At 41.6% G+C, this 12,341-nt stretch overlaps 2 protein-coding genes across 4 annotated transcripts in view; one reads left to right on the top strand and one right to left on the bottom strand.

Annotated features, from left to right (window-relative positions):
- Positions 1-546: 546 nt before the first annotated feature.
- Positions 547-9,651, top strand: si:ch73-70k4.1 (FA core complex associated protein 20). The gene is made up of 4 exons (XM_069526650.1): positions 547-739; positions 3,294-3,438; positions 4,176-4,711; positions 6,485-9,651. Exons 1-4 carry the CDS (start codon positions 618-620, stop codon positions 6,555-6,557), a joined length of 876 nt encoding a protein of 291 aa, XP_069382751.1. The 5' UTR covers positions 547-617; the 3' UTR covers positions 6,558-9,651.
- The window catches only part of prkcz (protein kinase C, zeta), a 118,750-nt gene continuing 113,996 nt past the window's right edge, over positions 7,588-12,341 (bottom strand). For all 3 annotated transcript variants that reach the window (XM_020103240.2, XM_069526649.1, XM_020103241.2), the window contains one exon: positions 7,588-12,074. In XM_020103240.2, the coding sequence (XP_019958799.1) occupies positions 11,987-12,074 (88 nt within the window). In that variant the 3' untranslated portion in view covers positions 7,588-11,986. The remainder of the gene's footprint in view (positions 12,075-12,341) is intronic.

Here is a 12,341-nt window from a genome sequence, read left to right on the forward strand (position 1 = left end):
TATGAAAGCTTTTAGAAATTGGCTTCACCTTTCATATATACAGACTAATCCTATTATTTTGAACTTAGCATTTATATTGTTTCCACTTTTGTCATCTGGTTTCATTTCCTTTTTTGTGAAGCATTTTGTTACGATAACTGCTATATAAATAAAGTTCATTATAATGGCGTGGGTACTCAATGTTCAGTGTCTTTGCTTGGTTTTGCCATCCATTTATTTGTGTGTGCATCATTGTGACATCATTGCTTTTGCAGCACTGATCCTCAAACCGTGGAATGAGATTACATTTGCTTTATGTGTACATCTCTTCCTAAAACTTTAATCTTAAAAAAATGTCTGTGGATTTTAATTCACTTAATTGTATTGTTTCGTTGAAGCCTTCATGCTTTTGTGAAGCACATTGAAACTTTAGGAAGAAAAGAGAATAGAAATCAAGCTCATGATGATGTTATTATTATGAGTTATTATGATTATTATAATACTCTTCTTGAATAATATGGTAATGTGGAGGAAAAACACAGGCTCTGATTGGGTAGAATCGGGTGACGTCAGGTTTCAGGAAGACGGAAGTGCCGGTCGCTCAGGGTTAGCGCGCGTTTTCAAAGAGATTCAACGAAATGGAGGAAAATCCGCCAAAGTCCAAACTGAAGCGGAGGAAGACGAGTGTGGAGAAGCCGCAGGCGGAGACAGGTTCCCGGGACAGAGAGAGGAGCAGGGACATCACAGAGGAGAGCCGTGGGTGGGTCTGTCTCTACTGTCTCTACTGTCTCTACTGTGTCCACTGTGTCCACTGTGGATCAGTCTTTACAGCCCCGTGTTTCATTTAGTGGCGTTAGTTTAGTCTGGCCAGGAAACGCGGCGCCAGACGAGTGAACGAACCTCCGTTGAAAAATAGAATGTTTTAATGTTGTCTTGCCTGTGAGCTGGAGAATATCATCGAGAACACTCGTTTGAAGGCTTTTTACGAGCAAGCGAGTCACAATAGAATAATTCGGCTTGTCCAACAACAGCGTTAAATACAATGTTCAACCGATATTATTCCAAATTCCAAAATTTAATGACACTAATGTGAAATGATTATATTCTGAATGAAATGTGTTCAGCCTAATATTGTCGATATCTTATGTGTATCTCTCCAGGATGATAATAATGATGATGATAATGATAATACTGATGATGATGGTAATATTAAAAATATTTACTTCATTTATTTAGCACCTCTCAACAACAGCACCGGAACATCAACCCCATTCACTTGAAGGTACAGTGTGTAAGATTTAGTGATATCTAGTGTTGAAGTGTCATGTTGCAGCTGAACACCCCTCACCTCACCCTCTCCTTCCAAACATGAAAAAGAACCTGTGGTAGCTTCAGTTGTCATAAAAACTCAAAGTGTTTAGTTTGTCCAGTCTGGACTAATGTAAAAAACATGGCGGCCTCCGTAGAGAGGGTCCCCTCCATGTAAATATAAAGTATTTAAATATAAAGGGTCTTTTCTGGGGTAAAGAAAACTACAATTCATACAATTTAGATGAAACGAACTAGTGAAAACATCATGAGGATTATTCTACATTAAATTTCTGACAATAGTTCCCTTTCATCTAAATCTCACACACTGGACCTTTAAGTTTCTCTCTTTTTATTTCTATAGAAAATGTTAATCTCTCCATTATATAGATTTCGTAAATCATTTTGAACCAATCGTCTAATGTTAATGGTTTGTAACCACTTTCTTTTCAAGCAAAAGATTCCCTGCCAATAAGTAATCTTCTCATTAAGTACTTATCTGTTATGTCTGAATATTCAATGTAATAACACCCATATATATTGTCAGAGCATCAAATGGGATAGTGATCTGCAATGTAGTTTCCAAGGATTGTGAAGTTCCTGCCAGAAGGATGTCATTATTGGGCAATCGCAAAACAGATGATAATGGTTAGCTGTGGTTGATTCACATAACCTCCAACAACTCATTCCAGCACCTTGGAATCTCTTCTGGGCAGGGTAATACAAAATCTTATGATGCTTTTCCACCCAAACTCTCTCCAACTGTGTGAAGATGTAGTCATCCTTTGTGATTTACAAATATTTCCCCTTTAATCTTCAGAAATAACCATTCCTTCTTCTCTTTTCACATGCTGAGTTCTCGCCTTTGAAGAGACCTGGAAGCTGGTGTATAATCTAGATATTATTTTGCAACCGTCTTTGTAGGTTGAAGAGATGTTCAGTTTATCATTGTCTGCTTTTCCCATCCCCTCAGTTATGACTTCATTTACCTAGGGGCTCACATGTAGGTATCTTAAGAAAATCTTGGTTCTCCAATCAGTAATCTTTTTTTAATTTTCCAAAAAGCTTCATTACTCGTATAATGTAAAAGTATGCTGTGAGCCCTTTTTTCATCCTTGCACAAACCTTGTACAATTTGTAATATGCACCAAATTGCACACACTCATAAATATCTGTCACCTGTGATGTATTTATTTATTTTCATTAGGAGCCATGAATTATACTGTGATAATTCAACAAAAATGTTGAAAATTGCGCAATGTTCAAAATGTTGTTGTGTTATCCTGCCAACAATCAAACAAATGCAGACGGAAACATAACCTCCTTGGTAGATAAGGTGGCAAATAATTAAATATAGTTCATATAATCCAGGCACATTTCAGCTTTAAAGGTTCAGTGTGTAAGATTTAGGTGAAAGGGATCTATTGGCAGAAATTTAATGTAGAATAATCCTCATGATGTTTTCACTGGTTCATTTCATCTAAATTGTATGAATTGTAGTTTTCTTTACCCCAGAAAAGACTCTTTATATTTAAATACTTTATATTTACATCGAGGGGACCCTCTCTATGGAGGCTGCTATGTTTTTTACATTAGTCCAGACCAGACAAACAACAGCTGTTTTTTCATGTTTGGAAGGAGAGGGTGAGGTGAGGGGTGTTCACCTGTAACATGCAATTTCAACACTACATATCACAAAATTCTGCACACTGTACCTTTAATTATTTAATATACACAGAAGAGGCTCGTCATGAATCTATGTTTTATTTTGTATTTACAAATCAGACACTGAAACAAGCAGTTTAATAAAATGCTTACAAAATAATACACAAAATGAGAAACAATTCCATACTGGATGTTGGAAGATTTGTTATACATCTGGAAACTCATAATCTACTCTTCGGTTAAAATATTGAGGAAAAGACTGAGCTGCGTTGCAGAGGGAGAAGCAGACTGCACACATGGCGGTTGTTTGAGGCAGACAGTGTGTGATCTGTGCTTCACAGGTCAGTGAATCCGGCAGCAGCGTGGTGGAGCAGAGAGGAGCTGCCTGCAGTGGAGAGTCTGTGGGCGATCACACTGAAGTCTGCTCTGCCGTACCTGCAGGACCAGCACTGGCACCTGGTCCCTGATCTTCCACATCCATCCATCGTAACTCATAACACTGTCTCTCTAGTGATGAAACGCACAACAAGACTCTCATCAGAGACACACACCATCACAAAATGATCTTAGTTCAGGCGTTAAGAAGTGCTCTTGTTGTGTATTTGCATAGACTATTTATAATTCAAACAATATAGAGTTCGTAGTTGTGCTAATTTTATATAATTTGTCAAAATGACATTATTGGTGCGTGATGGCAGCAGCTAACAAATCTCTCATTATTTCTACAGCATGAATGTGTGGTTATTGTTTTCTGGATTCGTGGTTCTTCCCACTCACTGCATTCACCATCAGTTAGCACTTTTCAATATAATCCACACTAATTGCTTTACCACAAGTGGGTGCCACTGGTGAAGGAATTTTGGCTTTGCAAGATGTGAGCCGTAACTATGCATAATGTGTATTTAAGGTGCTACACTCTCATAAAACCTCTAGTATGTATTATAAAATATGAACCCTGATGGTAGATAAAAATCTTTTCACCGTGCAGCAGCAGTTGTTTGTTTCCACTGTGGGATTTTATACAAACCAGGAGAAACCTCAACATGTCTCTGTTGATTTAACACAATTACCTTTTAATTAGTATCATTTCTATGTGTTCTTTTTTTACACATTGCAACATAATCATCTGTGTTAAATAATAAAAACCATCTCCCCTTTAGTTGCTCAAAAGCTCCCACATTCAAATGAGTCTTACATCTGATTTTGTTTCCATGGCACCTCAGAGACCTGCAGCACAACAGTTAGGTGAACAATGGTGGTGTGACCTCAGAGAAGAGGTGGCCCCTCTCCCAGAACCCGGTCCACCTTCTCCGAGGACTTTGTCGAGTCCGGATCCTCTCGGACTCTGCTCCCCTCAGCAGGATGTCTCAGTACACACCAAACCTGCAGTGCACACCTCTGACACACAGTTCTCCTCTCACAGCAGCCATGCTGGCAGAACAGCACCACCTCGAGCCCTCGCCAAAAGACAGTGGTCATCCCTCCATAACCGAGAGGAAGCGGCATCATCAGCAGGATGCTCAAGTGTTAGGGCAGAGGAGGGGAGGAAAGGAGGAGAGCAAGATGAAGCCGTTGGACCGGTGAAAAGACTGCTTCTCACAAAGCAGGTGAAGGAGAGAGGAAATGAAGAGGAGGTTGTGATGGATAAAGAGAAAGAGGAGGTGCTGGGGAGAGCCAGAGGAGATGAAGGAGCAGCAGCAGCAGGAGGAGGAGGAAGGCTGCAGTGCTGCCCCATGTGCCTTCTGGTGTTTCCTGTTGGGTAAGAAATGAAACAAAATCTCTTCTTTTTTTCTTTAACACGTAAACATGAGCAGTCCTCCAGAGGATTCAGGTGAGGGGGGCCGCGGCAGGCAGAGGCAGGATCGAACGTATTAATTCTGCTCTGGAGATCAAATGTTTTTGTTTACAGCACGTCAGTGTCAGCAGCTCTTATCATCAAACCTCTCTTGACATCTACGTCAGTCGCTTCTACTTGTTTGGCACAGCTTTTTCATCCTGACATATTTGTTTTCTTTTAGTTTCTGTTCTCAGTTTTACCGTCTGTCGCTTGTTCGAAACTTCTTCAACCCCGCCACTATCTCGCGGTTAATCCTGCGGAGGATCTCCTGCTGGGTTCTTACATTGGCTTGTTCCGATGTTCTGCAGAATTGTTCACACATACACCCCGTCCTAATAATCTCCTGACATAATCTGCTTGCATCAGCAAAACTCTTGAAACTCCTTGTTTTTCTAAGTTGATGTTTGTTTCTGCTCTTCTTTGTGCATTGCTCCTCTTTTTCATCCTGAGATATTCTGTCCCATGTCAGAAGCGTCAAAAACACGCCTATTTGCCCGCTGTGAAGCCTCCAGATAATCTACTGCTGTGCTCTCACATGGGCCCATTAGAACATTATCTGGGGTTTGTCCGAGAGGGCTGGCAGGAGAAACTCCGTAGAAAGTCCGGAGGCTCTCACTCGGACATTTACGTTCTCACATACAGTCCGTGATCACCAGAGTTCAGTGCAGGTCTGAAAGCAGCTCGACAGTGTAAGTACTGAAGTGTAGGTATTTATTAAGAACTATGATCAGGATCTGGCCCAAAAAAACGTGATTGCAAGCTCCCCAGTGGAAATGCTAAGAAAGTCAGTGAGAATAAAGTGTTGGTTATGCTGCTGTGGGCCTGGACCTGGTCTGACCTGGTGACTCTGTTAACGTTGGCCTGAGCAACAGCAGCAGCCTGTGCTCTCACTCTGCACGTCTCCTGCAGAAACAATGGTCACCTCTGTGTGAGTGGACACAGAGGACCACAGACATCTGCTGCTGCCCTTACTCTCCTCGTCCTCCACCCATATTCCCCTCACACGTGCACACCTGCAAATACTATTTTGAATAATGGGACTCGCACTCATTTTTACCACTGCGAGAAATTAAAGGATCGGAGTCAGCTCAACAGTTAAATTTGTCCAGTGCTTTGACCACATACTTACACTCCAACACTAACATCTGGCTTTTGTCTGTTATCGTGACTCCCAGGTCAAATAACTCAGCAGATAACTGCAGTAGACACAAGTTTTTATCAACTCTAGCGGTGATCGAAACATAACCTGGGCAAACGAGTTAATTTGGCAAGACAGCAGGAGAGAGCTTCTGTTGTTAGCACGTTCGTGATGTTGAACCTGACGTGCCGTGGGAGAATAACAGAGCGGCAAACTCCTCTACTGGCAATGGGAAAGGAGTCAATGGCCTTTTTAGCAGGTTTACTTCAGGTTTTTAAAAATCCAACTGTCGCCACTAAATTTAGTGTAAAAGATGTACTGTCTAACATGCCAGGATGTGATGGGTTTGGATTCAGCATCCTGACACGTTCAGTTACAGCTTGACATCTTTTGTTTTCCAGGTAGAAGCCTTTGAGCAAAATGTCGTTGATATTCATTCTAGTAAAATGTTTTATTTAATTTAATCTAAGTATGTGAATTGTCGGGCTGTAAGTATTCCTATGTAAGTGTGTGTTCACGGTCAACAGAGCTAAATCTCCTTGTTCCTGTCACTCCAGGTTCACACAGATGGACTGTGACGGCCACCTGGCCCAGTGTCTGTCGGAGTTGAACGTGGACATGACCTGGTGAGCCCACAGGTGGCTACACTGGCTGCCGTCCAGGAGCTGCAAGCAACCCAGATGCCCCGCGCTCTACAGGATCACACTGTACGGTGGACACACCCAGAGCACAGGGAGCGCTCATACTCAGTGATGTTCTGACACCTTACACAGGCCGCACACTGACAGGGGAACTCCTGCTGGGACAGTGACAGCATTCATATGTTCCTGAGAGGGGTCTTTTTGAGAAATTTCCATCTGGCTTTGGTCACATAATGATGGCACCTCTCAGAGGACCCTGCTGTCGTATTTCAATTTACCCTCTTTAGACACTAGATCCCACTAAATTTGGCTCCACATGATGGTTTCCACTTGCCCTCTGGTACTTTTGATACCAGCCAGTCGAGAGGATCTCCAAACTAAAGAGACAATTCAATCCGTCACATCCTCCTCCGGGAGCTATATCATAAGTACTCATTCGACTGATTGATTGAAAGACACAGTTGTTTTCTCAGAAGAAACACTTTTGAATTAGACAACTGCAAATACATAACCACTGACTAATATTAGGCCTAGAAAGTAACAGACATGAACTCCAGAGGATGTCTGGAGAATTGGGTCTTTTTCCACGTGTTGCCTTTCACACATAAACAACAGAGCAAACAACAGCACTAAATTCTGTGTGCGTGCATGACATGCATGAACAATTTCACTTTAATCAGAAATATTCTATAATATATTCTGTCTTTCTGTCATGTTCTTCCTCTAAATGTACTTTATGTGAAGTGTAGATGGTTATGAATGTGCACACTGGCCTTGATATGCACTGTAGAGTGACTGCGCTGCAGAGTTTTCCCATGAATTTCTATAAAGAGTTTATTTTTTACCAATCAATAAAAAAAAGATAAGGATTTTTGAAGATGAAAAGTGGTTAATGGTCTGTATGAACAGAGTAGGTGCTGATCAGAGAAATACACACACACGACCTCCCCCACACACACACCGACACACACACACACAGCAGATTGTTCTGCTGTCGTCTTCAAAAAGGAAGGAGTCCGTTCACGGAAAACCAGTATCATTTTTAATAATTACACATATTTACAAAGATGCGGTGAAGCAAAATAAAGCATTCCCCACCAGCGGTATGTTACAGCTGAAAACAAGGGCCATGTTCATTCATTTTAGACGAGGACTCTGTTTTAAAATGGCCTTCACTCTTGTGTACTGTGGTTTCAAGGACTCCCAGTTCATCTATTGGTCCCTTCAGAAAAAAAGAATGAAACGAATGTTTCACCTGCTGTGTAAAAACATGACATTAACAAAGTTCAGAGGGTCGGAGGACGAAGCTTCCTTCAACGTTGAAGTGATTTCCAGCTTCTTCAAGTGTGTGTGTGTGTGTGTGTGTGTGCGTGTGTGTGTGTTCAGTGTGGTGAACTAATCGGTGACTGTGGAACTGCTTCTTTATCTCTCCTCTCTCTATCTGTTCCTTGCCTGACTGTAAAGGCCCTGCAGCTAATTGAGACCCTTTGACTCAGGATCATCTAATTAATCCTATTACGTTGTTATCTAATTAACACGGGTCAGATTTTATCAAACACTTCTCAGCCAACACACAGCTGTCTTTCCTCACAAGTGCACAGACAGCGACCAACACAAAGCTTGTATGAGAAGCAATTTTTTTTTTTAAATCCGTGCTCACGATTGATATTCACAGATGTGTTGTGCATGTGTTTGATTTTACCAGCACAAGGCTCCTACACTGTGCCGCTTGCTGTGTATAAATGTGGCAGTGTATGAGGTCAAACCTGCCGGAACTACAAACAGCCTAAAACTTCCCTGTATACAAATAAGCTCATGGCTTCTCGTCGTCGTTGTGGTTGATGGAGTACGCCCTGCACCTGCGCAGCATCAGGCGCAATGAGAATTGTGATTAAAAACCCTCTGATGAATGAAAACTGCAGGGCCGAGCAACAGCATGGAACTGAGCCTACAAACAACCGGTGCTGGAGAGCTGAGCATTGTGTGTCAGGCTGACTTTACACTGGGCAACTGTCTGTTATTGATTAAGGCTCCGACTGATGCTGAAGCTTCAGTATCAATAACAAACTGCAAATGTAAACATGGTTAACTCAATTATTATAAGTCAACTTTGTAAAAGAAGGATGTCTAAATAAATTATAGCCTGATGTGAGAAATGTTTCCTGATTTAAATTGAGACATGTGTGACCTAATTAAGCATTTGACGCCAACTTTTGATATTCTGTCTGGATATTTGATTGTGGTCGATACTCAATAAACAACAGTTCTGTTCAGCAGCGGTGCTCCTGATGTTCAGGGGAGGGAACAGTCTAAAGACAGACAGCGGACGAGCATGCAGCTGCGTTTTATCTACGTTCACATCTCTTTGCATGGTATTAAGTGTTCACAATAGCTCTGTGTGAACAGATACTGTTCGTAAATACAGTATGTACAATGATTATTGTACAAAGACCACGTTTAGCGTACACAGAGACGGTGCTGAGTAGAGCGTTCATGTATTGTTTGATAGCTGCGAGATCCCACCCCCGACTTTCTCTGATTTTTAAGGATGCGGCTAAAAACACTGCTGTGCTGCCTGCTAGTTCAGAGTCTGTCACAGCCCCTCCATGTTAACACATTAACACAAATTAGAAAACAGTTACACACTGTTACTTCAGACGACTAATTAATACACGTATTCAGTCCAGTGTGCCATGTAGAGTTGCGTCAAATGAAACATGAAGGTTGAAGTAGGAAGTGAAAATGATCATTTTCTATAATCGACCAATGGTTATGATTTATTGAAATCAGCTGAAGTTATTAAAGGTGCAGTGTGTAAGATTTAGATGAAAGGGTTCTATTTGGTGGCTGTGGCTGAGGGGTAGAGCGGTCGTCCTCCAACCAGAAGGACAGCAGTTCAATCCCCAGTCTTCCCCATCTGCATGCCAAAGTGTCCTTGGGCTAGATAATGGTGAACCCCCTCATAGAACAGAAAAAGTGCTGCCAATGATGCACTGTGTGAATGGCAAACTGTACTGTAAAGCACTCTGAGTGGTCATCAAGACTAGAAAAGCTCTTTATAAATACAAACCATTTACCATTTATTGGCAGAAATTCAATATAAAATAATCCTCATGATGTTTTCACGAGTGTGTTTCATCTAAATTGTATGAATTGTTGTTTTCTTACTCAAGAACAGGCCCTTTATATTTAAATACTTTATATTTGCATTGAGAGGGTCCTCTCTGTGGAGGCCGCCATGTTTTTAACAGTCCTCCAGACTGAACAAACTAATCACTTTGAGTTTTTATGACAACTGAAGCTACCACAGGTTCTCTTACATGTTTGGAAGGAGAGGGTGAGGTGAGGGGTGTTCAGCTGCAACATGACACTTCACCACTAGATGTCACTAAATTCTACACACTGTACCTTTAAGTGTTGAGTCTTAAAAATCTTGAAACTTCTTCATCATGAGTAACAACTGTCTGTCGTCAGTACCTGATGTTGGAGCTCTAACACCTAAGTGAAGAAAGTATCGATAACCCGATGTTTAAATTGAGAAACATAGTTTTAATCTCCATGTGAAAAATGTATAAACAAGAGAAATTTGATTCCTGAGAGTAAAATGGTGATTATTTAAAGTCTAACGTTAAATGTCCTCAGTATTTGACTTTGATTTAAAAGTCCTCATAATAAATTTTATATTGTTTCATCCTAAAAGCTGCAGTTCTGTTTAGTATTACTATTTAATGTCACTTTTAATAAAATGCTGTCTGTCCTTTGCCTGTTCTCTACAGTCAGTTTAGCTGTCCACAAAACAAGAACGCTGGCCACCCACTCTAAGACCTTCCTGAGGGATTAGCACGATTTTTAATCCAAACAGATTATTTTTGTCATTTCACTTGGTCTTTATGACTAAAGGAACAATTTCACAATGTTAGTGGCTTTGCAGTAGCATCAGAGTTGCACCATGTAAAGTCAGCCTCAGTGCCGTGATGGAAACACACAATGAGCCCGAAATAGAAATGGAGACACGTTTCCACGAAGCAGAACAACCCACCGGTCACATGACATTTTCGACTGGCTGCAGATGGTCACGCAGTGGCAGCTGGTGTGGAAGAATCCGAGCTCGGCCAGCAAGCCTGTACACACTGTGGAGGCCAGAGCCAATGAAATGCCTCTCAGCCGAAGCCCTGATATCATGTTTTTTTAAATCTGCCAGGCTGTGATTGCACCGTGGCCTTCATACACCTTCATACTGGGTTTTATCCAGCACTGTATAGACGCCCTCTGCTGGATCACAGCCACCTGTGACAGTTCAAAATGATAGTTTAGCATTGGAAAAAACTCTCGGTAAGCAGGACACAGTCATCGCTATCTATTATCTATACAGTAGACTTCACCTTTGAGCCTTTTGTCTCTTACAGCCACCAGATTCAGTCATTTATTGAAGATTCATTAAAAACCTCGATTTATTCATTGAAAATGAAAAGATTCAGTCATGTGTCGGACTGTGGCAGCTCACTTTGCTCCAAATGTATTGATTCCCCTCTAAATTTGAACAATGTGGGCCAACCCTGGCACAGCTCAGCCACAGCTGAGTCCATGATGGGTGAAGAAATGTTCAGTAAGAGATAAGTGCATTCAGAGACAAGGTCATTAATTTGATCTTTGAGGCACTTCTTAAATAAAAAGTTGTGTCCCAGTTTGCTATCCCCCCCCCCCAAGTGTTTGTGAAAACCATAAGAGATAAAGATAAAAAGGAAAGTTTGTGATTACGGATGAAAATGTGCCACTTGCATCAATAAAAAGGCATCGTCAATTTTGGATTCACTACCTACAATATAATACACAATAATAACTTATTTTTTTTCCTGTCATCGTACATTCTTGCTCGTGTGAGGCCTTGCCCCGCCCTACAAGATAAAAAAAAAAAGGAAAACAAAGTGCACATAAAATGTCAAGTTCTTTAGCAGAACTATCATATTCATCCAGGGATGTGAGTCAAGTTGAAATGTGTTCATGATGGCAGGCACAGAATCAACAACAGCTCTCTGTTCAAATTACAAAGCCAGTCGTGCTTTGACATGAGGATGGACATTCTGACGGAAAAGAGGGATGAAGCCAGGGGAGATTAAGAAAAGAAAAGAAAAGGGGGAAGACAGTGGAACAACAGGGAATGTTCTTGTAGTTCAGGGTCTTTATTTTCCTTGTAGAAAGAAGAGTTTGGTACTCCCAACAAAACAAAATCGTCCAGGAAGGAAACTCTCCCACTCCCCTGTTTGCCTTGTTGACAGGTCCAGAGGGTGAGTTCGTCCTCCCCGTCGTCCTTTACTCTTCTGCTCGCCCTACAGAGTTGGCGAGTTGCGAGTGGTTTTTGGCTGAGACGGCAGCTTGGACAGACAGTAGGTGGGCGAAGGAGGAAGCTTCGTCTCTCCTTCATACAGACTCTTCTGTGGATAGCAGCAGGGGGTTGATGTATTCAAATCCCTCAAATTCTGACTGGTCTATTCTCTTGATGACGTCCCTGAGGAGATAGGGAGATGCAACGGAGAGTTAGAGGTGTCATTTCAGCACAAACGCAGAGCACGGTGTCATTTCAGCACAAACGCAGAGCACGGTGCCATCTGCAGCAACCCTGGATCGAACTCTGAACAAAGGCAGGGACAGGTTTTACAGCATTGACAGAAAAGACTCTCCCTTCATGTTCTTTGCTTTGCAATTGCTACTGGTATTCATGTTGTGATCAGGAAGAGAATGGGATGTTGCCAATAATGAAACATGAGCTGTATCT

This window comes from Paralichthys olivaceus, chromosome 6 (genome assembly GCF_024713975.1).
Source record: "Paralichthys olivaceus isolate ysfri-2021 chromosome 6, ASM2471397v2, whole genome shotgun sequence".
NCBI classification, from domain to species: Eukaryota; Metazoa; Chordata; class Actinopteri; order Pleuronectiformes; family Paralichthyidae; genus Paralichthys; species Paralichthys olivaceus.

Coding starts and splice junctions, on each gene's coding strand:
- si:ch73-70k4.1 (XM_069526650.1), top strand. CDS start 618: ATGGAGGAAAATCCGCCAAAGTCCAAACTGAAGCGGAGGAAGACGAGT. Junction 740..3,293: donor ATCACAGAGGAGAGCCGTGG/GTGGGTCTGTCT, acceptor TGTGCTTCACAG/GTCAGTGAATCCGGCAGCAG. Junction 3,439..4,175: donor ATCTTCCACATCCATCCATC/GTAACTCATAAC, acceptor ATGGCACCTCAG/AGACCTGCAGCACAACAGTT.